The 19,973-nt window shown below is 40.8% G+C and overlaps 1 protein-coding gene across 2 annotated transcripts; it reads left to right on the plus strand.

Annotated features, from left to right (window-relative positions):
* Positions 1-5,846: 5,846 nt before the first annotated feature.
* Positions 5,847-19,363, plus strand: PLAC9 (placenta associated 9). 2 transcript variants are annotated; one of them, XM_074590312.1, is made up of 4 exons: positions 5,847-6,320; positions 16,516-16,616; positions 17,558-17,678; positions 19,187-19,363. In XM_074590312.1, exons 1-4 carry the CDS (start codon positions 6,263-6,265, stop codon positions 19,195-19,197), a joined length of 291 nt encoding a protein of 96 aa, XP_074446413.1. In that variant the 5' UTR covers positions 5,847-6,262; the 3' UTR covers positions 19,198-19,363. The 2 variants fall into 2 exon arrangements, with proteins under 2 accessions (XP_074446413.1, XP_074446412.1); XM_074590311.1 differs by having other exon boundaries at positions 5,935-6,320; positions 17,763-19,363.
* The last annotated feature ends 610 nt before the right edge of the window (positions 19,364-19,973 follow it).

Consider the following 19,973-nt stretch of genomic DNA (forward strand, 5'->3'; position numbering starts at 1 on the left):
ACTTCTCTATCCTCTCTTCTGATGCTTCTTATTCCTTGAAGACATGCCATTAGCCCTCCATTCCCATTCCACATTTTTATCCTCTAATCTTCTATTTCCTCTTTCTCAATGTTAATTAGAAAAGACCTTAACTAGTCACCTACATGAAACAGAAGATGATCCCTTCATTATTGTGTAGATGGTGAAAAGATTATCCAAGAAGGAAAAAACAGAAGGCACTTACAGAAAAACACAAAATTACATAGATGAATATCTGAATTAAGAAATAATATTTCTATTATTCTTACAATGAGACCCAGCGGTGGGTCTGAATTAAAGAACAATTGGGACAGATAATTTAAAGCATTTTACTACATCTGGACAGAGTATTGTAGCAGATGTTTTCATACACTTGGAGCCAACTGGTCTCTTAAAGCAAGGTAGGATGTCCTAAAATCTGGCGTTAGAAACAGCACCCATGCTATCCTTATTTCCTGCAAGGACTTTGTTTCAGGTGATAATTCTTGCTCTTACTTGAGCATCCTTAACACTAACTAGAATATCCATGCAGATGCAGCACGCTAATAGCAGGTGTAACCATCATCAGCCTCCCCCTAAAAACACATGGAACTGATCACACTTCACGGATCTCATTGCAAAAAAAATTCAAAATAAGGGGTGGAGGACAAGAATCCAGAGGCCACATCTGTTTTCTAACAATCTGCGTTAATGCCCTGCCTCCAGAGCTTGTGGTGCATGCTAATCTTGTTAATCTATTAATTTGTTCATAGACTTACAAGGTTTTTCTTGCCTTGGATCAACTTTTAATAGGAATTGTTTCATGGGAACTTCTCTTCCCATTCATGATTACACAATTTCCCGATGGCAACTACCACAAATTCTCCTATTAAATAGTGGCATTATGAAAGTATTTAAGTTGTCTTTTAATGCAGTTTTGCAGCTGGAATTAAAGAGGTGAGAAGCCAGTACCATACAGTAATAGCTAGCTGTACTGTTGGGGAATCTTGTTGGACAGGATCCACCATGTGATTAACTACGCAGACAGCAGGATGAAAAAATTCCTACACATTCTTGTTCAGCCTCTGCCTAGAAGCATGTGTCGGAAGCATGCTTGAAGAAAAATTGCAGCTAAAGATGTGAGGGAGCTGTAATAACAAAGGAACTACTACCTTCCTGCTGCAGTATTATATTTCCTCTGACACACATTTTTATTTAAGACTCCTAGTCTTAACCTGGGATTTTTACTACATCGGCTGTAAAATAATACATGTATTGTAAATTTTCAGAGGAATGGCAGTGGAGTGATTAGCTTGGCTTCTCTCTCTGGCAAGTCATTCTTTCCCTTGCATCTGCCTGTGACCTTGTGGTAATTAAGAGGAAAGGAGAATAGGCTGACTAGTAATCCAAAAGGGGATTTATTTCCAGCTGTTTCTCTGTTTCATTAGATATCCTCACTTCACAAGTCCCTCATATGGTAAATATTACCTATATTCAAAGGTTTTATATACATGGCTGATGCATTGTCTAATGGAGAAAGGTACACAGATGTTAAGTAACACAGACGTTAAGTAACACAGACCTCTGCTTTACTGCTGTTTTCATGACTCATGTTCAGCAAGGTGCTACTCAACAGATGAATAGCTTCTCAGATATTAGCTGCTCCTTCACATAATGAAAATGTTGGTCCAGTTTCAAGTAATTATCTCATTATATTGGTGTGGTTTGCAATATTGATCTGCTAAAGTCACTAGCTGATTAATTCTAATTTGGGAATAATCAAGTACTTCCCCCATGAGTATTATTTTCTAGAATATTATCTGCCATGGACTCACAGATTTACTTCACATTTTTATGTGACTCAAATGGGTGGACGTAAAGTTACGACAGCAAAGGGACGCAGCCTTCTGTAATAGAAAATATAGCACATATTATCAGATCACCATGTGTGCAACACGAGACCGGGAGTCAAGAGTCTATTCACGAGTCACTAATTTAGCTGGGAACATAGTTAATCCAGCTTTCTTAGGACAAAGTTTTCCTTTCTCTAAAATGGGCAGGCACACTGCATACCATATTTCATAGGAGTTTCTGAGGCATGGACAGGCTTCATAAAACACATGAAATCCGTCAATGAAAGGATCTAACAACTGGCTGAAAACACAAAACAAACGACATCATTCACTACTATTCCATGTGGCCAACCTTTCTCTTCGACTTTCTGATTCAGTTTCCTTGCAGGTGATTGCTCAGGAAGCTGAAGCCACAGATGCAAAACAGCCTGAAGCCATCGGATGCTTACCTAATGCTGGCAAACAGAATCCAGCATAGTCTGTTGGCACTAAGATGACACAAGGGAGTCAATTCCTGTAGCTGACTCACTGTTGGCTTTAGGCGTAGTACAAAGTGTATTGTTTTGAAGAAGACTGGATGAGAGTTGTCTGCTCCATGACACATACGTTTAACTTCTCTGGGGAGGGTACAATGGGAGACAGAGATGATCTTGACAGTACCTCACATCATCAACCATGTGATATATATTTTTTTAACAATGCTAAATTATGCCTTTATGAAAACAGCAGGAGAACTTCACACTTTTTGATATCCTTTGCAAATCAAGATAATAAACACTAGTGCAAGTTGATATATAACAAGAGGGGATTGCACTGGCACAGCACCTGAAGGTGTTCACACATTGAAGGCTGTGGCCCACAAGACTCGTAACACCAACTGAGGCTGCCCCACGAACCACAGAGACGTGGAGGCTCGATGGAGACTGTTAGGGATGCAGCAGTAAGAGTCACTACTACCAAAAGCCTTAAATGGCAATGCCTACTTCATTCTGGCGAAATCACCAGTGCAAGAGGCCCTTCATCAAGCTTCTGCTTCCCTTAGAAGCAGTCCACAAGCTACATATCTGCTCTGTGGAAATCAACCTCTCCACGTAACAAAATTCTGCTTCCATATCTATCCAACTGCTGTTCCAGCCCAGCAACCGAGTAAATTAAGAGAGTGAAAATAATTGCCCTCTTCTAAAAGGATCAAGAACCAAGCCTCATTTTACAAAAGGTGTCAACAGCCTCCAAGTAGCAAGAACTTCTGATCCTGAGCAGCTAGCAGATATTAAGCTTGTGACAAGAGACCAAGGAATCTGGAACCTCCACAGTCCCTAATAGACACAAATCTTCTCCCAGGGGCAGGTGGGCAGGACACACAAACATTGCACTGATTTCATCATCCACCAGTGTTAAATCCAGGATAGAGATTATTCTCTTTCATTTCCTTCTCCTCAGCCTAAGGCGTTCTCCTCTCCCTACAAGGATGGGTTTTCTACCATAACTTTGCTCCCTGAAGTAATCTACACTTAATTTCCTCTCTGTCTCACTTAAAGTCCCCAGGGACTGCAGTACAGTGCACTCCATTTTTTGGCAAGTGTATGCTCAGCTATATCTTCTGACAGCCCGTGCTGTGGGATTTCACGCCCAATAACAATATGATCTTTTTCACATGGCACATATGTCCTCTGCCGACACATGCCCTTTGTTTATTCTGTTCCTTCTCCCTGTGCACTCAGTGGGATCGCTGTGTACTTGTTTATTGCTTTTGCTAAGCATTTGACTAGTCCAAGAATGAGATACAGAAAGACTGTACAAAATAAACCCACTCCCAAAATAGACTTAATCCTTGTGTTTGCTCTCCCTTTCACCAGATTGCATGCTGGCAAAAATTCACATCCCTGTTCACTGGTATGCTTTTTTTGGCTGCTGGTATCTTGGGAACATCTCAACAGCTGGATTTTGTGCAAACCTACATTCATATGATCTCATTATATTCTCATATATGGACATTTCCAAGATGAATATGCTGAAGAATGCTTTCTCTGATGGTAATCAGTTACTGACTAACTTTTCAGAAAACAAATAGGTTTGTATCATATTCTTTCCACTGCTTTCAAATCTCCAGTCTTGCATTGAAAAACCTACTTGGCAATTTGATGATTTCTGTCACACACCCTGGATTTTTTTATACTTCTTGTTGCTACTTGTCTTCATCTGTAGCTTCACTCTAAGTATTTATGAATAACAAAAGTCAGCTTAGGTAATTAACCAAGATCATCAAAATTCTCAGGGCAGGTAGTCCTACGGAAAACCAGAATCCCACTTGGCAGAAGTATTTCTTCTGGCTGCATTTCCCTGCAGCAGAAAGAGCTTCTCGCTCACTACAGAAACCACACCTGGAGTATGATACTAGAGAAAGCCCTCACTGTTTTGTTTAGTTCTCCATGGCCATCAGAGCAGCTCCTCACTATAGTCAAACAGAACATAATATGTAAAAATAAGAAGCCTTGGAGGGACTGAAAGCAATTCAGGAGCAATACAGCAATATGCTGTAAAGGGGGTGAATGACCACAGCAGAGGTGGTCTGGAATGGAAATTGCGTTATTTTTTTATAGCGTGTTGAAGGGAAAACTGATTCAATTAATGTTCGTTGCTTTTTAATAGTATGGTGTAGAGGACAGCAGAGAGCATGCAGACAGGCATCCATGAACAGGTTCCCTTTGAAATACAGAGAATGCATCGGGTGATTCTGCTTAAGAAAGGACAAAGATAAAGGACAAACACATTCAGGAAAGAGCAACCAACAATTCATAAAATATTCTTCAGTCTCCTCTCTCCACCTCTCTCACTTCAAAACTCACAGCCTACCACATCAGCAACTCCTATTCAAACACAGAATACAACAGAGTGAACTCACTGTCACGTGTCGCAGTTCCTCTCTAAAGACTCGTTTATAACAAAATTAAAACTTATGTCATTTTTCAGCAGGAATGACCAGATTTATTCTCAAAACAAGAATTCAAAAAAATGTCAGTGTTGCTACCTGGTGATTTAAGCCAAAACACCCAGAAAACCACTGCCACTCTAATTCTCATAGCCAATTTAATTTTCATTTCGTAAAAATGTAAGCTTACTAGCACCAGCCCTGAGGGGTCAATGCACACTGAAGTTGTTCAGTGCCCTGGTCCGCTTGGTGCCTTGAACAAGTTACCAGCTAAATGCCAGTCACAGAATCTATATTACTGAGGATATTTTGCCTTGTAATTGAGCTTACAATCTAACTTGGCTCGGAAGGCACTGAGGATGATTAGACTTTGAACTCTATGATAGCATCTCTACAGGCTCCCTTTCAGGTATCTTATTCAAATAACTTGATTTTCTGACTGCTAGAAAGGTGGTAAAGGTTAAGGAAATCTGTTCTAGACTGCAGGTTTTTATTTTCAATAATTAGAATGGTGTTTTTTTATCCTTGACAATGTCTCTTAGGATTAAGTAGGACACCTTAAAGGCCTTTCACCTTTTACTAGCAATAGTTGAAAAAAGGTAACTCGACTTAAACGAATATGAGGAACAACACCAGGAAGGAGATACTTTAAATCTCTGAACACCAGCCTAGTGGGGTCAAAGACTGACACTTATCTGGTCAGCACCCATAAACCCTCAAGACAAATAGTAAACATTTAATTAAGATCCTGCTAAAAAAAAAAAATCACACACATTGCCAGAATACCATTAGCTGTGCTATTTTTGCATGTGATGTTACCAAATCTAACAACCTATTTCAAACACCTTCCAAACCAAAAAAGAACTCAGACAGCTCCTCAGAAGCTCCTACGATATGGTCCAAAGAGTAGGCATAATTGCCACCTCCCAAAATGCTGCCACGCTGCGTCCAGTGGGACTTCAACCTGCCCAAAAAAAGATTTTTCTGCAATCTTAAAGAAAAAGCCCTGTAAGATCACTACATCTAAAGATACTGTGTTTTCCAGTGTTCCTGCTTTCCCCGCCCTAGATGAAAACCCTACAGGGAAAGAAACATCCAGCACCCCTTCCTTCTCCTCTCTCTCTTACTTTTCTTGCCCCACTTGCCGTTTTTACAGGATTCAGAGCTCTTCAGCACATTCCAGTTGCAGACTGCGTAAATAAATACAAGGGTTTAAAAAAAACCCCAAACCTTTGGGGAGCTTGGACCACAGCCAGCTTGGCTGGGTAACTGGACTTTGCATGGAGCTGGAAGGGTGTTTTTTAAAAGGAGGGAAAACAGAAGAGAACAGCTCAAGAATCTTGGCTCAGCCTGGGCATATTTCCTCCCAACTCTGGCTAAACCTCAGCACGAACGGCCGGCCGGAGGAGTCAATGCGAAGCTGGGGAGGGAGGCTGCGGGGCTCTGCACCAGGACTACGGCAGAGCTTGGAGAGGCTGCAACCATGCTTTTCCTCTGGGCACTGGTGTTCATTTTAGTCCTGCAGGAACAAGATCTTCTAGGTAAGTGATTCTGAGCTTGCAAAGCAGAAACTGTAGCTTAACTGGAGCATGGTCAGAGCCTTTGCATGGGGTAGGAGGAGGAGGTAAAGAATTGCTTACTCTATGGGTTTTATATGAAGGTGACATAGGTATGCGTCAAAATTCTGTGGGAATATTGTTTTTAATAAAACTCCATTTTTGTGCTATTAGAGTCCATCCTGGAGGTATATTGCTTCAGTAAATATTTTTCACTTCTCACAGGACATACTACCAGTGTATTTGCAGAAATTTAGAACAGCATTCAGGTGCTGTAGCAAGTGCCCTGCATTTCCATAATTACTATTCTGGCAGCTTTAATAACATACATACTAATCCACTCAGAAATGAGATCAAAGTTCAAGTTGAATACAGAAAGATTTTCCTTTATTTAAACCCTTCTTTTGAGATATGCTGGTAACAACACCGTACTTTTTTTCTCTTCTGCTTTGGATTATTTATTCCTAAGATTTTGGGGTATGTAATGCCTTCTCCAAGTGCCTTGGGAGTATGAAGTATAAACACACCGCATCTGATAAACTGCCATCCGAATTTAACTTTCATTAACAGCAGATTAGTGCTAGACTAAACTGTAATCACATTGTATCTGACAGCGTGACTGAAAGCTATTCAGTTTGGCTAGTTCAAGGGTTTATAGTCCCCCTGTAACCACAAACCTGGCTTCCCAGCCTGTTTGTATTACGTGTTTTCCGCTAGCTGAGGCCCAGCTTTATTTTCCCTCTGCTCTTACATCTTGACAACACACTATGTTTGTATATCATGGCAGAATAGTAAGTTTCCATTACAATCAAAACATTTCCTGAAAAACTGTTAGTCCCTTCTGCCCCCAACTCCTAGTCACCCTTCCTTGCCCTGTCTCCTTCCCACACAACTGGCTTTGTAATGTTTATCAGCGATGAACTGAAATACCAATATGCTAGCAAGGGCACTCTAACTTGTTTTCACTCCATAAGTACTCAATATCCTCTTGTGAGTTTTATGAGCTTCACAAAAAAAATTGTGAAATTAAAGGAAAAAAAAAAGACTGGAAGAATGTTTTTGCTTATTCCCCCAAAAGTATGGTTTTGTTTAAGCTGAAATCATTAGCAAACTCAGATAAAATCCAGCCAAATAGAATAGTACTTGCATAATAACTACTCAGTCTCACGCCAGGTGCTAATACTCGATCAAGGAATCATTTTCACTGTGTATTTTATGGAGTGGAGTATTTTATGTGAGATGGGAAAGCTGTGTCCATCACAGCCAGGGGAGTACCATGGCTGGCTAGTAGGCTTGAAAAGGTCATCCCTGCTTTCCCTCTGCTACCTGTTAGTTGGGGAATCTATCATTTGATTTCATTACAGATTCTCTCCCTCACCCTCCCTATGTTCCTCTTAAAAATGGTTCAGAGTTGGCCAAAGTTGAACTTAGGTTTTAATTCAGTCATTAGCACGAACAATCCCATGCTCACGGAGCTCAGCCTCCAAAGAGCTCAGGAGGAGAGGCTGGCGCGGGAGCCCTTCTGGAGGCAACCACGTGCTCCTGCCTAATGGCCGCAGTTTCTAGTTCTTTGCTGTTGTTGCTGGGTTAGTTTGTGGGGTGCTGCTCAAATGTAGCACACAACGTAGCCTGGGGCACTGGAACATTCAACACCTGCCCCATTGAAATGTGTCTCCATTCTTTCAAAAACCTGCGGGCAAATTGTTCTAAGGAGTGCAGCACCCCAACAGCAAAGTCCTTGCTGCACGTTTATGCATGGCAGAAGGGTGACCTGGACTCCTCAGGTAAACAAGTAGCTGGCAATTGGGCAAGCAGGCTGGCCCCACTGACATGCTCCACTTAGCTCTGCAAACCAAACGCTGGGGATGCTATGAGGGAGAGAGCAGCAGGAGAGCTCAACCGCAGGCGCAATACTCCACACTGTGGCATGACTTGTTTTTAAGCAGCAGAAGCTTCATTTGGTTTTAACTATAAGTAAAAGTAAACCAACATTCAGCTAACCTATTACAACTTCTCAGAATATTTTGGATCCTCTGATACCCACATGAAATATCAAAGCTGGGAAGGTTTTGGAGCAAAAGGGGCTATTATAAAAGGAGATATGCAGCAGTTAGAGCTAGACCATTGCCTAGAAACTGGAGAGGAAAAATCCCTTCAGAACAGCCTACTTTTGCCCAAAATTGACCACTTGCATTCTCACAGAACAGCATTTGCCTCCAGGAGATTGAACTACTGCATTGTAGGATTAAATCCGCAATAAAAATGATGAGAGGGGTCCCATCTTAAACCAGAGTTGGGCTCATATTTCTCTACTAATAAACCAGTTGTGGTTTAACCTATACCCCATGTCATAGGTATTTTCTGTCCTTATAGAAACCTACTGGCATTATTGTCTTCAATGCAAGGATTATGGCCTTTGCAAACACTCATCTCTGAGCTCCAACCAGGAAGGAGAAAAAGTTTCTCACAAAGCTTACCCAGATGTTTCTTAAGGCATATTTCTTAAGACCATGAGGCATCTGAAGATAGGGGTTCTGTACAGAAATGAGCCTTTTTACAGATTTATACCTCTGTAAACCCCTATGTTTTGTTCTATTTACTTAAAGAGAATTTAATAAATTCTGTGGACTTTGTAACCTCCATGTGTAAAGCAAAGGCTAATATCAAATTCCAAAGAAGTCTGGGGTCTAGAAATATAGGACTCCTGCTGTTCATCTGCGGGATGCAGCTGTATTTATAAATCCAGCTGATCTGCTCTGGTTGAAGCAGTTGTGAGTCTTGGCCATGAATGTTGGGATCTAGTATGTATGTATGTATGTGTGTGTATATATATATATATACACACACACACACGTACATACTGACATATGTGTGTATCTATCTCTCTCTCTCTCTATATATATATGTATCACACTCTACTTCCTGAGCTGTTGCAGTACATATATTTTCCTGTGGCAGACAGTTCATATCTTCAAGCCAGCTTTTAGACTTTTTTAAGTACTAGAACAAAACTACAAGGATCTTCTTTTATTGTACTGTCATATTTCTTTCTACTATCATAACTTATTCATTTGCAAGCTACACAACCACAGAGATGACTAATAAGTCACAAACTCACCTCCACCCACTCCCCATGACCATAGCTCCTGTTACTAAATCATAGGATCATAGGATCATTATGGTTGGAAGGGACCTTCAAGATTGTCGAGTCCAACCATCAACCTAACGCTGCCAAAACCAGCACCACCCCATGTCCCTCAGCACCGCATCTACCCGCAAAATCAAATAGTAATTTCACGCATCAGTAACAAAACACTGAATGAGGGCAGAGGATCTGTATGATTAAGCTCTGCTTGAACATTTGGTCCTTTTTATCTGTAAATGGAACATAAATAAAGCTTTAGCGCCTTACTTAGGGTAAACCTATAAAGCTTGCGCACTATACTACAGCATCCCGCTGACACATAAGCCCAAAGCATCAGATAAAACGGAAACAAAGCTTACTGCAGACCAAAAGCCATGTCCTCATAAAACTGAAAACCTATTTATCTCCAGATACCAGTGGTCATCTTCAAATTGATGGTGGCATCAAATACTCATGTATCTCACCTCTGTTCTTAAACCAGCCTTAAACTCACTCGTTCTGTGTAAACTTACACTTTTTACATATGCTATGACATGGCTCCTCTTCTTCCTAAAACAGTTCATTCTACTCTCCACCCACAAATATCTCCTATAAAACTACTAGCTATAACCCTCCTAACACTTTGCCTTACTTTCCAAAACAAACATAGTAGGTATTTGTTTCTGTGTGAATATAAAGCGAAACTTCTGTTTGCAGCCCAAAGCATCAGTGTCCCATCATAACACACAGCATGAATTAGAGTAACTTACCTGCAAATTACGTAGTTCCCACCTCTTATCAGTCTGATTTCCTTGCAGTCATTTTCCATTGCAGCAGCGAGCACTAGAGGATATTCCCTGGCTGCTTGTTCCAGATTTGCCTTGTATGGAATTTGCAATGGTGTTCTGCTACAAAAGCTAGAGCCTAATAAAGGTATGTGTACATATATATATTTACATTTGTGTATATATATATATACACATAAAAGCAAACCCCTGCAGTTGCCTCCAGTGTAAAGCACAGTAAGCCGTGACAGTATATAAAAAGCTAAGAAATTGCACATATTTATTACTATTCCTGCAGTCTTTGTTGCAATCATTAAAGGCAAGAATCCCCTTATCTTTAAGCAACTAGAAACTCTAAACTCTAGAAAGAGGTTCAGAGGTGCCTAAATCACAGCTAAGCATTAGGCAGTGTTTTATGGATTAGAGCCTAGAAGATGCTCTGTGTTTGGTTAAAGATATGCTCCTGAGCATTTAAGAACTTGAAGACAATCTGCGCATTAAAAAACATTTCCAATACAACACGTTCTATCCAAATCAATTATCTTTGGCGTCCTAACAATAAAGTTTAATAGGAATTAAGTTATATATAATATCACACTGGTGATAATGAAACCGGTAGCAGTACAGAAAGTTTATCCAGTACTTCCATATCTAAGGATGCCAACGTAATTAAGGGTTGGCATAACTGGAAACCAAGTTTGATGCCTTTAAGACAAGCCCCCAAAATTAAATATGACGAACAGTCTTGGCTTAACATGGTCTTAGGTCTGAAAACACTAATACTGATAGTATCAGTTCAGGTTCAAAGCAATTGAACCTTTCCTGTATTCAGCTGCAAGTTAACTTCACCAACCAGTTTTGTAAACCCTGTATTTTCTTGAGCTAACACTTCAAAGTTAAAGTGGATTCCAAACCTTATATTTAGACAAGGAATAATTCAAGCAAGGATCAGCGAGTCCCTTCAGAAGTCTGTTGCATTCTTCCCAAGCTGGTTAGGGGGTTCACCATTTGAACTTGGTACTCAAGTTCATGACCTTTTTCCTATTGGAACATAAATCCATTACTACCCCCTTCATTTTCTCATTAAAAGCTATCGGGCCACCTTATGCTATATGCTCCAGGAATAAAATGATACTGCTAAACCTAAGGCAGTGCAAACAAGAACACGCAGCATAGTATGTTTTCTTGAAGAGTTATACATGTTCTCCTTTATTCCTCTTGATCTATCGCATGATTTCAGACTTCCTTATTTGCCATCCGGTTACTGTTTCAATCTCACTTGTCTTTCATTTTGTTTGTGGCCTGCTTTGTTTTACCCCTCCCTCTCTACTGAGCACAACATGAACTCTCAGTTAACTTTCAAAACCACATCGGTCATAAAATGATGCAAAAGGAATTTTATAGACTTTAAGACCACTAGGGAACATTATGGTCACTCAGCTTGACCGTTTCCATAACACAGACCAAAGAACCCAACCCAGTAATTTCTGTATCAAGCCTGTAACTTGAGTTTGAACAGCAATGCATCTTTAGAAAGGATACGTCTAAAGACCTACCAGATCTGTGTGATTGTGTACTTCAGTTCTGTCAGTCTTAGTAACAGCAGCAAATGACAGTGAAGAGACAGTTGCTCAGGTTTATTCCAATGCTTAACACTAGGAACTACCTGGATGATCAAAATGAACAATTTAACAGCATCTGGATAGACATAATCCTGATGGTCCTAGAAGGGGACTTCTTCAGGGGGTCTGCAGAAGTAACGTCTTGGGGGCTTGGGGGAATTTCTCAAACGTACAGAAGGCAGAGGTACTCTAAAACTAAGGCCTTTGCTCTTAACTTGTTTGCTAATGTTGTTTTAATTCTTACTTCATTGCTCTTTCTATCCCCTACTATAAGATCAAGTTTTGTACAGTCAGGCTGACCGTGACACATAGATCTTCACTTTCCATCATGCTACTTCTTTCAAACATTAAGCATCATATTCTTCTATTAAGCATACCTTATTAGCGACCAACTCAGAGATTCTTCATTTTCCTGCACCATCTGCTGGTGTCTGACTGTATCACAGCACAGGGCAGTCAGAACTACCCAGCTTTATGGGCACCATCAATGGAACATAGAGGACTTCATCAGAGGAAGGCACGGGTCGTTTTCCTATCTTGGACCAGAGAGTTCTGATTCTTGATGGAAAATAACCAGCTGTATATCAAATAGAATGGACTGCAAGAATTGAACTAAGCATCTCAGTTGCAGGAAGCATCAGGTGGCAATTCGCAAATGGGAAATTAACTGAAAGGTAATGTTCTCTCTGCCATATTGAAACATGAAAACAAATATCTGCCTGAAGTAATCTACTAAGTTTCAAATGCAGTATTCAAGACATTGAGTATGCCTCCTATGCACTTGATTAAGCTGTCAGAAGTTGCTAATACCCACACATTTTAAATACGTAATTTATACAGCATACAAAGAACAGTTTAATTCTAAAAGCTGCCAGCTTTAAAATTTACTATCAAAGTTTTCTGCATTTATGCATGTGCTTTGACACATAGGCAAGTAAAAATTCTAATTTACATTTTTAAAATGTTTCTTCAGCAACAAAAGAGCAAGTACATGGAAGTATCCTAGAAGGTCATTAGTCTTTTGCTTACATGGCTTACAGCCTTCCACTCTTCACTCCCTTTACATGGTGACTGCTATTATTACGTGAGGTAGAGATGCTGCTGGAGAAGGTCAGTGCCAAAGGCAGACTGTGTCATTTTCTTTCACCAACTGCAATACAGAGAATGCAATGCAGATACATGTTGCTCATAAGCAACATGTGATTCTCTTCGAGCAGATGGAAATTATTGCTTCAGCTGAATTGTCTGACCATAGTGACCCAGATACCTGTCATATTTACAAGGGACCGGATGTGTCCTCTGAACAGCCCATCCCAGAGATAAAGGCCGTTGGGTTAAAAGCTAAGGCCAGACAACAAAATAACAATCAGGAGTGTTAGCAGTCAAAGCCTCAAGCCAAGGCTCAGAAAACAGAAGAAAACTACTTGGCCAAAGCACAGGCTGCCCAGCCAGCAGCAGCAACTGCCCACCTGAAGTGCCCTGTTCTGGTGTAGTGGTGAAGGGGCAATCACAAGTAGAAGAGCACCTCTGCTTTGGTGTTGAAGTCAATAACCAGACACAGACACGCCGGCCCTGGCTGAGAGGGTTTCTGCTGGGCCAGCCCTTGGCCAACTCCACACTGTGAGGTCCAGGAACTAGACACGCTTTGGTTTCTACCAACTCTTACCACTCGCTAACAACAGCTATCAGGTGCTTCCTGAGGCACTTCGGTTTGGACTATTTGTCAAATTTTTTTTAGGCACTGCACTAGTCCTGTGGTTCTGGGTAACATCTTACAGTCCTAGGATGAGACACTTCCTCCTCCTTGGGTCAGCCCATTACAGTTTATAATGTAGCAATGTGCCCTGCGTGCCAGAATGCTGTCTGTCTCTGTGTCAGAAGAGAGGAACCAACCACCCCAAGGAAGCAAGCACTACCAAGTCCTGCATTTCACAGCAACCCCTTTACCTAGTTTTCTAGACAGACAAAGCTGTGCAGTGTTTTGCTAACCTCACAGTGGGATGCAACAACCTTACGTTGGCTATACATACCTATCACAGCACAACCTGCTTTGAACAAATGGCAGGGTCATCCATCACATCTAACCTCCCCATCTACCTACACCTGCCTAGAGTAGCAGCCAGCACAATGCTGAGGTTTGCGCTGAACAGAATCCTCTTTCACACGGAAGGGCTAAGCTCAAGGAATCATTACAGTGGCATTTTGGGTAAGACCTTATATAATTTCTGCTTCAAGAAGTCACTTTGCGGATTTAACGTCCTGTATCAAGAAAAAGGTGAAAGGAGCCCCTGCCCACCACGCTGTTAGGCAGTTTGGAAAGGCCAGAGAGTGTCTGGGTCAGAGTCTGATTGGGGCAGGACAGACAGCTGCTTCTGCTTCTCCCACAGCAGACCTCTGGTCTTTCTTTAATGGACCAGCATGATAGAAGATGCATGATCAGAGAAAGAGGAGTGACCAACACTAACTTGAGTTAGCCAACATTAACTCTCTTGCATTTTTCATTTCTAGGGAATGGACAAAACTAAACAAACCTGGCATGTAACTTACAGCCCACCAAAAGCTCCTTTAACGACAGCATACAACTGGTGCTGGCCTTCACCCAAACTTTCCATCCAACCTTGAGATCCAGCCATCTACAACTAGGTTAATACAGTGAAAAATAACCTCCAGGGGGATTCTTAAATTATTCCATTTGCTCTTAGTCCACCTAATGATTTCTGCTGCCTCTTTTTCACAGTTCATTTGTAGTTAGATCTGGGAATGTTCTCAGCAGTCAACAACTGATCTGCAGTTACCTCATCACCATGCCTTCTGCTTGCCCTTGGTCCTCTCTCCAACACAGTGGGCTGCAGTTCAGCATACAGCTGAATCAGGCCATCAGGCTTGATGCTGAGAGCTAGAGCTGGGAATGTTGGAAAGGTGGAAATTTTATTAATCTCTGACAATAAAAGGAGCTTACCTTGCTTTTATCCTATTATTAGGAAATACAAGGGTTGCAGAGAAAGACTAGCCACTGCATTGTAACCTCCTTTCTGACATAGAATTTCAGTATCTCCATATTGTTCCAGCCATGATGGAAAAAAACAGGTAAACAAGCAAAAATTTTAAGAAGTATTGTGTTTCACTTGACCACTAAGTTACAAGGTAAAAACACTCCCAAAACACCAACAGCAGCAGCAAAGGGGGGAAAAAAAGGGCAACTGCAAAGCAGCGAGCATTTAAGTACCTGTCAAATTTCAGTAGTCTTCTGCAGATAGGCAGATTAATTCTTTCGGATTCTGTCCTAACAGCGCCACCTCCTGGCCAATACACCAAAAAAAAAAACCAACCTCAAATCAAAATCTTACTATAAATAAACAACCAAAAATTCTCTCTTAAGCACTGCCAAACCGATTCCTAAATAATGCCACGCCTAGTACGTCACAACACATTTTAATCTACTCATTCTGCCCGCCCTCCAACTTCAAGGACACCATTCCAAGTCAGAGTACATCTCTCATCCCATCAAACTGCAATGGCTGCAATCCTTACTGACACGTTTGCCATCTCCCGATACCTACCCTCCAGAGATCTGGGCACAGACTTGCGATGAAGCATTGCAGCAGTTCCAAATGATCGCTCTCGCACAATGGCACCGAAGACAGAAGCAGTTGCTCTTATTGTGTTTCTTACTGTTCAATATAACACAAGCTCAAAGTTTCCTCTTTGTCTCTGTTACAAACAACAACAGAACGAGTTATTGCTGGTTTCTCATTATCATAGCTTCTTCAGGCCTCAAACAAGAACACGACCTAACTTTACCACCATGGAGCAAGATATGTTGTCACTTTAGTGGTGTTTAAAATACTCCACTACCGTTCTATGCACACATATTAAAATCTAAATGTTACTGAACGTTGCACAGAAGTTATGAAAAGGGAATTGACTCTGTTAAAGCATGGACACCCACAGGTACTGACCTTCTATGGAGTAGAGCCAGCAGAATGAAACGTTCAAAGAGCAAGAGTTCATGAGTACCGAGAGGTAAATACAGATAACTGACAGAGATAAGCAACTTGGTGTATAGCACCATATACAAGTGACTTGGTCAGCAAATGGCATCAGCTGTACACACTTTATTGTTTGCCTTCCCCTTGCAAAATCAGACTGTTACGGACAAGTTTCTGTGGAGTCTCCAGCTTGTATCCATTATGGGCATAACTGGACAAACGTAGCTGCTCTTCAAAGCTTTACCATACCAGCTGCTTTTGAAGAAAGTCTAAGAGGAACTGATGTATAAAGGCAGATCTTCCCAATGCTTAAATGTTATATTTGTAGAGATGGGGTTACAGTCTATAAACTTACCCTACAGAGGTAGGAAAAAATGGATTGTGTAAAACACACACAAACAAAACAAAACAAAAAAATCCCCCTGGCAAGAGAAAACACCTTGTTCCAACCAACCTTGACAGTGTGTACAGGGAAAGAGACACTCCCAGCACTGGGGTACAGCTGTAGTTATTGGGAGAGAGGTTCAATTTCTACCTGTGACTCCTACATTTGGTTTCATAAACAATGCTGTTTAGCATGCAAAATGCCACCTCAGAAGTCAGAAAGGTAAGGACTGCTATTAAAAAGCTCCTGCTAATTAACTGTGGCTGTTTTTCCAGCTGCTGCAGACCCCGTCAGTGTGTTACCTGGAAGTTTGGGAATAGGAAGCTGGTGTAACGAACATGATACGATCCATGAACGCTTAGATATTATTGAAGAGGTAAGAACTATTGCACTGGTTCCTGGACCTTTCCAGACCTCTGCCCCATCCTTTTGGCCAAAGAAAAGAAAGAAGAACGAGTTTCTAGACACTGTCCCTTCTTGATGTTATTCTATTCAAGGTCTGACTATTTTTTTTCAGGTGTCATGGTTTGTAACTATCCCATAAAGCCATTATTACCAGAAACATATAATCTTGACAAATTCCAAACAACTGATTAACCAATCACTGAATATTACATATCAGCCTTTTCTAAAATGATTACAACTGTGCCTTTGATATAACAATCTCAGAACTGATATCTGTAAAGCTTCACATCTGCTCATGGCTAGATGTGAATTCTGCAGGTGAATCCAAGACTGAGAAGCAGTTCCTGCTCACTCCTGCAGACACTCAAGAGCTAAATGAATTAAGTCTATGGCTGGGATTCTAGGAAAGCTGCAAAGTTTTAATTTTTTTCATGGTGTCTTAACCACTCCACTCACAAGATACGTGTCCAGCGCTAACTATTTCCAGCTGCCAAACTGCATGCTGTTGGTTCTCAAATGGCACCTCTCTCCTGCTCTAGTTCCAGACCTCCTCTTTCCACCCCATCAGCTCCTCTCATCTTCTGTGAAGGTTCTTTTCTTGGATATATTAGCGGCTCAGAAATGAGACAGAATTAAAAACAAATTAATGCAAAGCTCCCTCCAAGAAGTCAAATTATGATTCTTTATACAGAGATTCTGGAATTTAACTCTTGTGAAACAAAGTTTTAATACTTCCTGCCACTAGAGGCCAGCATAACGCAAGAAATACTTAAACTGCACTGCGCACTATAAATCAGCTGTTAGCATTTCGGGACATCAGATTCGCACTTCTGCTAAAACATTCATTACAATTCCTTCCAATTGACCCTTTGACTACTCCCTTTCTCAATTTTTCTCCCTTATTTTCATTAGAAGGTAATAAAAACAGTGGAGCATCTAGAATCAGAAGTCAAGTCACTCCTCAACATCATCAGTGAGACAACATCAAATATCCCCATCGCTCCAGGAACCCCACTTATAGACATTTTTGATGGTAAGTATCAAGTGGGATATAACCTAAGTTTAAAACAGCGTTGCATATGCTATTACCAAATATGCCATCTTTTCTCCCCCCAAGATGTGAAGCAATTCCTTCATTCAACCCAATGCAGCTCAGGCCTCAGCTGAAACACCGAGTCCAGTTTTGAACACCAGGTTTCAACAACCACTAGAGAGGAGGAGGGAGAAAAGGGAAAAAAACCCCACCAAACAAACAAATCCCCAGCCAAGGAGCCTGACAGATGAGCTACACAAAAAGGTTGTTAAATTGGGGATGTTTAGCTTAAAGAATATTGAAGTAGCCTACCAGAATGAGTAAGGCTGCCACAAAGATGAAAGCTGTGTTTTCTTCCCCATTGCAAAAATGAATAAAACAAGAAATAATGCAGCAAGAAAGACTCAAGCAAAACACAATGCAAAGCTTTTTTACAAGGACAGTGAAACACTGAAATTATATGACTGCAGTTTCCCCAGGATTGAAAATGTTAGACAAGCATCACACCTTACAACTGCAGGATGGACTAAGCAACCTCAAGGTCTCTTTCAGTTTTAAGATCCTGTGATTCTTTAGTTTCACATGTGACAAATGAAACAAAGGACAACAAAACACAAAAAAAAGTTATTGGAAGTATTATCATTTTAATATCTTAAATCCAATTTTGACATGTAAGCCCCTCACAGAAAACAGTGTAAGTTTTGAGTTATGTTTGTAAACGTAACTCAAGTTGATTTGTTTGTTGAGTTATGTTGAGTAAATGTTTTTGGAATAAATTAAACCACAACAGAAATTACTTGGATGAAACCACCTGTTCTACACAGCTTCTTACAGTGCTCTGCCCCCTTCATTCTCTGCCCAAGTATTAACAGTGCATTTAACAAGGTGAGAGACACTCCTGGTGGAAAATAAACCTCTTGTGGAAAGGTATGAGCATTCACAGACATGTTTATGAAGTGAGTTTTGTCAGTATTCGGTTTTTCACTTGTTCGTTTACATACACACATGCATACTACAGTGCACTTAGACGATAGAAGGTGGGCTCGAGGTAGGCAGCAGTGGAGTTTATGCTGGTTTTCAGTTCTTGCAGTTGGCTGTATGGATCTGGTCACCATGACTAATTAAGTCCTCACCAACTTTGTTATTCATTAAAAGTTCCGATTTTCTATAAGAGGCGGTTTATAGGTAACAATTAAGTTACTCCCCTGCAACGATAATCTATTTTAAAAAGAAAAGTATTCTATTAAAGTGTTACAGTGACTTCAAAATGGAAATCCTAAGTCAACCTCGGCATATTTGCAGCACATCTATAGTAAGTACTACTCAGAGCTTGCAACAGCTGACAAATGGTCCAAAAATTGCAGAGCTCAAGGAACTTCTTTCTGTGATTTGGTGAATCAAAGTGACAAGTCTCTGCTTTAAAGCAGCAAGATTCATTTTTTAAATGATGTTTATCTACAAAGATTGATCCTGATCCAAAAATAATTATATCACTCTTCTCTATACAGATACCAGCTGAGTACTGCGAAGACAGCTGAATGTAACAGCATGGTTGTCATAAGCAGTTGCACTTTTCTTCCTTTAATAAGCTTGTGTTTCCAGAATTTGAGCAGGAATGAACAATCCTCAGCTGTAGTTTGCCTTCTGTGCTCCTGTACTTTCTAATAAAAAGGTATTTGCTTTTAGACACTATTTCAAAGCTTTCTATTTTAAATCTTTCAGCAGCCCTACTTAGTCAAAATTACACTTCAAACACAGCATTCGCAGCAAGAAAAGACCAGGTGGGGTCTGGGATTAAAGCACAGTTAACCAACTTCCCTTAATTCAAAAGCTTACTCTTTCCCTGGCAAAGAAGTGAACCCTTGCTATCGGTGTAAATCAATGAAGATACACTTTCAGCTGCAATTTCCTCTCAAGACATGCTTAGATTGTCAGACAAAAATGAGCATATGGAGTAGTCTGAATTCGGACATAGTCACATTGCTGCCATTGACTGAAACAGGAGTCCTATCTGCATATCCTAGTGAGAATTGGGACTAGTCAGTCATTTGGACACACAGCCACCTTATTCTGGTATCTTTACACTGTTCTTCCTTGCCATAGTGACAGTGCAACCCAAAATTAATTCCAACATCCACCGCCATGACACCTCCACTTTCTTCCATGATAAACGCCACCACAACTTCTTCTAGGAAAAAGGACCTGACTGACCTACCTCAGAATGGCGAGAGGGTGTGCATGTGTGTGCGTGTGTGTGTGTATGTGAAATAAGATAAGAGAAGGAGTTTGCACATT

Source organism: Larus michahellis, chromosome 6 (assembly GCF_964199755.1).
Source record: "Larus michahellis chromosome 6, bLarMic1.1, whole genome shotgun sequence".
Taxonomy (NCBI): domain Eukaryota; kingdom Metazoa; phylum Chordata; class Aves; order Charadriiformes; family Laridae; genus Larus; species Larus michahellis.

Excerpts from the sequence above, each read along its gene's own strand:
- PLAC9 (XM_074590311.1), top strand. The coding sequence starts at position 6,263 with ATGCTTTTCCTCTGGGCACTGGTGTTCATTTTAGTCCTGCAGGAACAA. Across the intron at positions 6,321-16,515 it reads GCAGGAACAAGATCTTCTAG|CTGCTGCAGACCCCGTCAGT; the intron begins GTAAGTGATTCT and ends CTGTTTTTCCAG. Across the intron at positions 16,617-17,557 it reads GCTTAGATATTATTGAAGAG|AAGGTAATAAAAACAGTGGA; the intron begins GTAAGAACTATT and ends TATTTTCATTAG.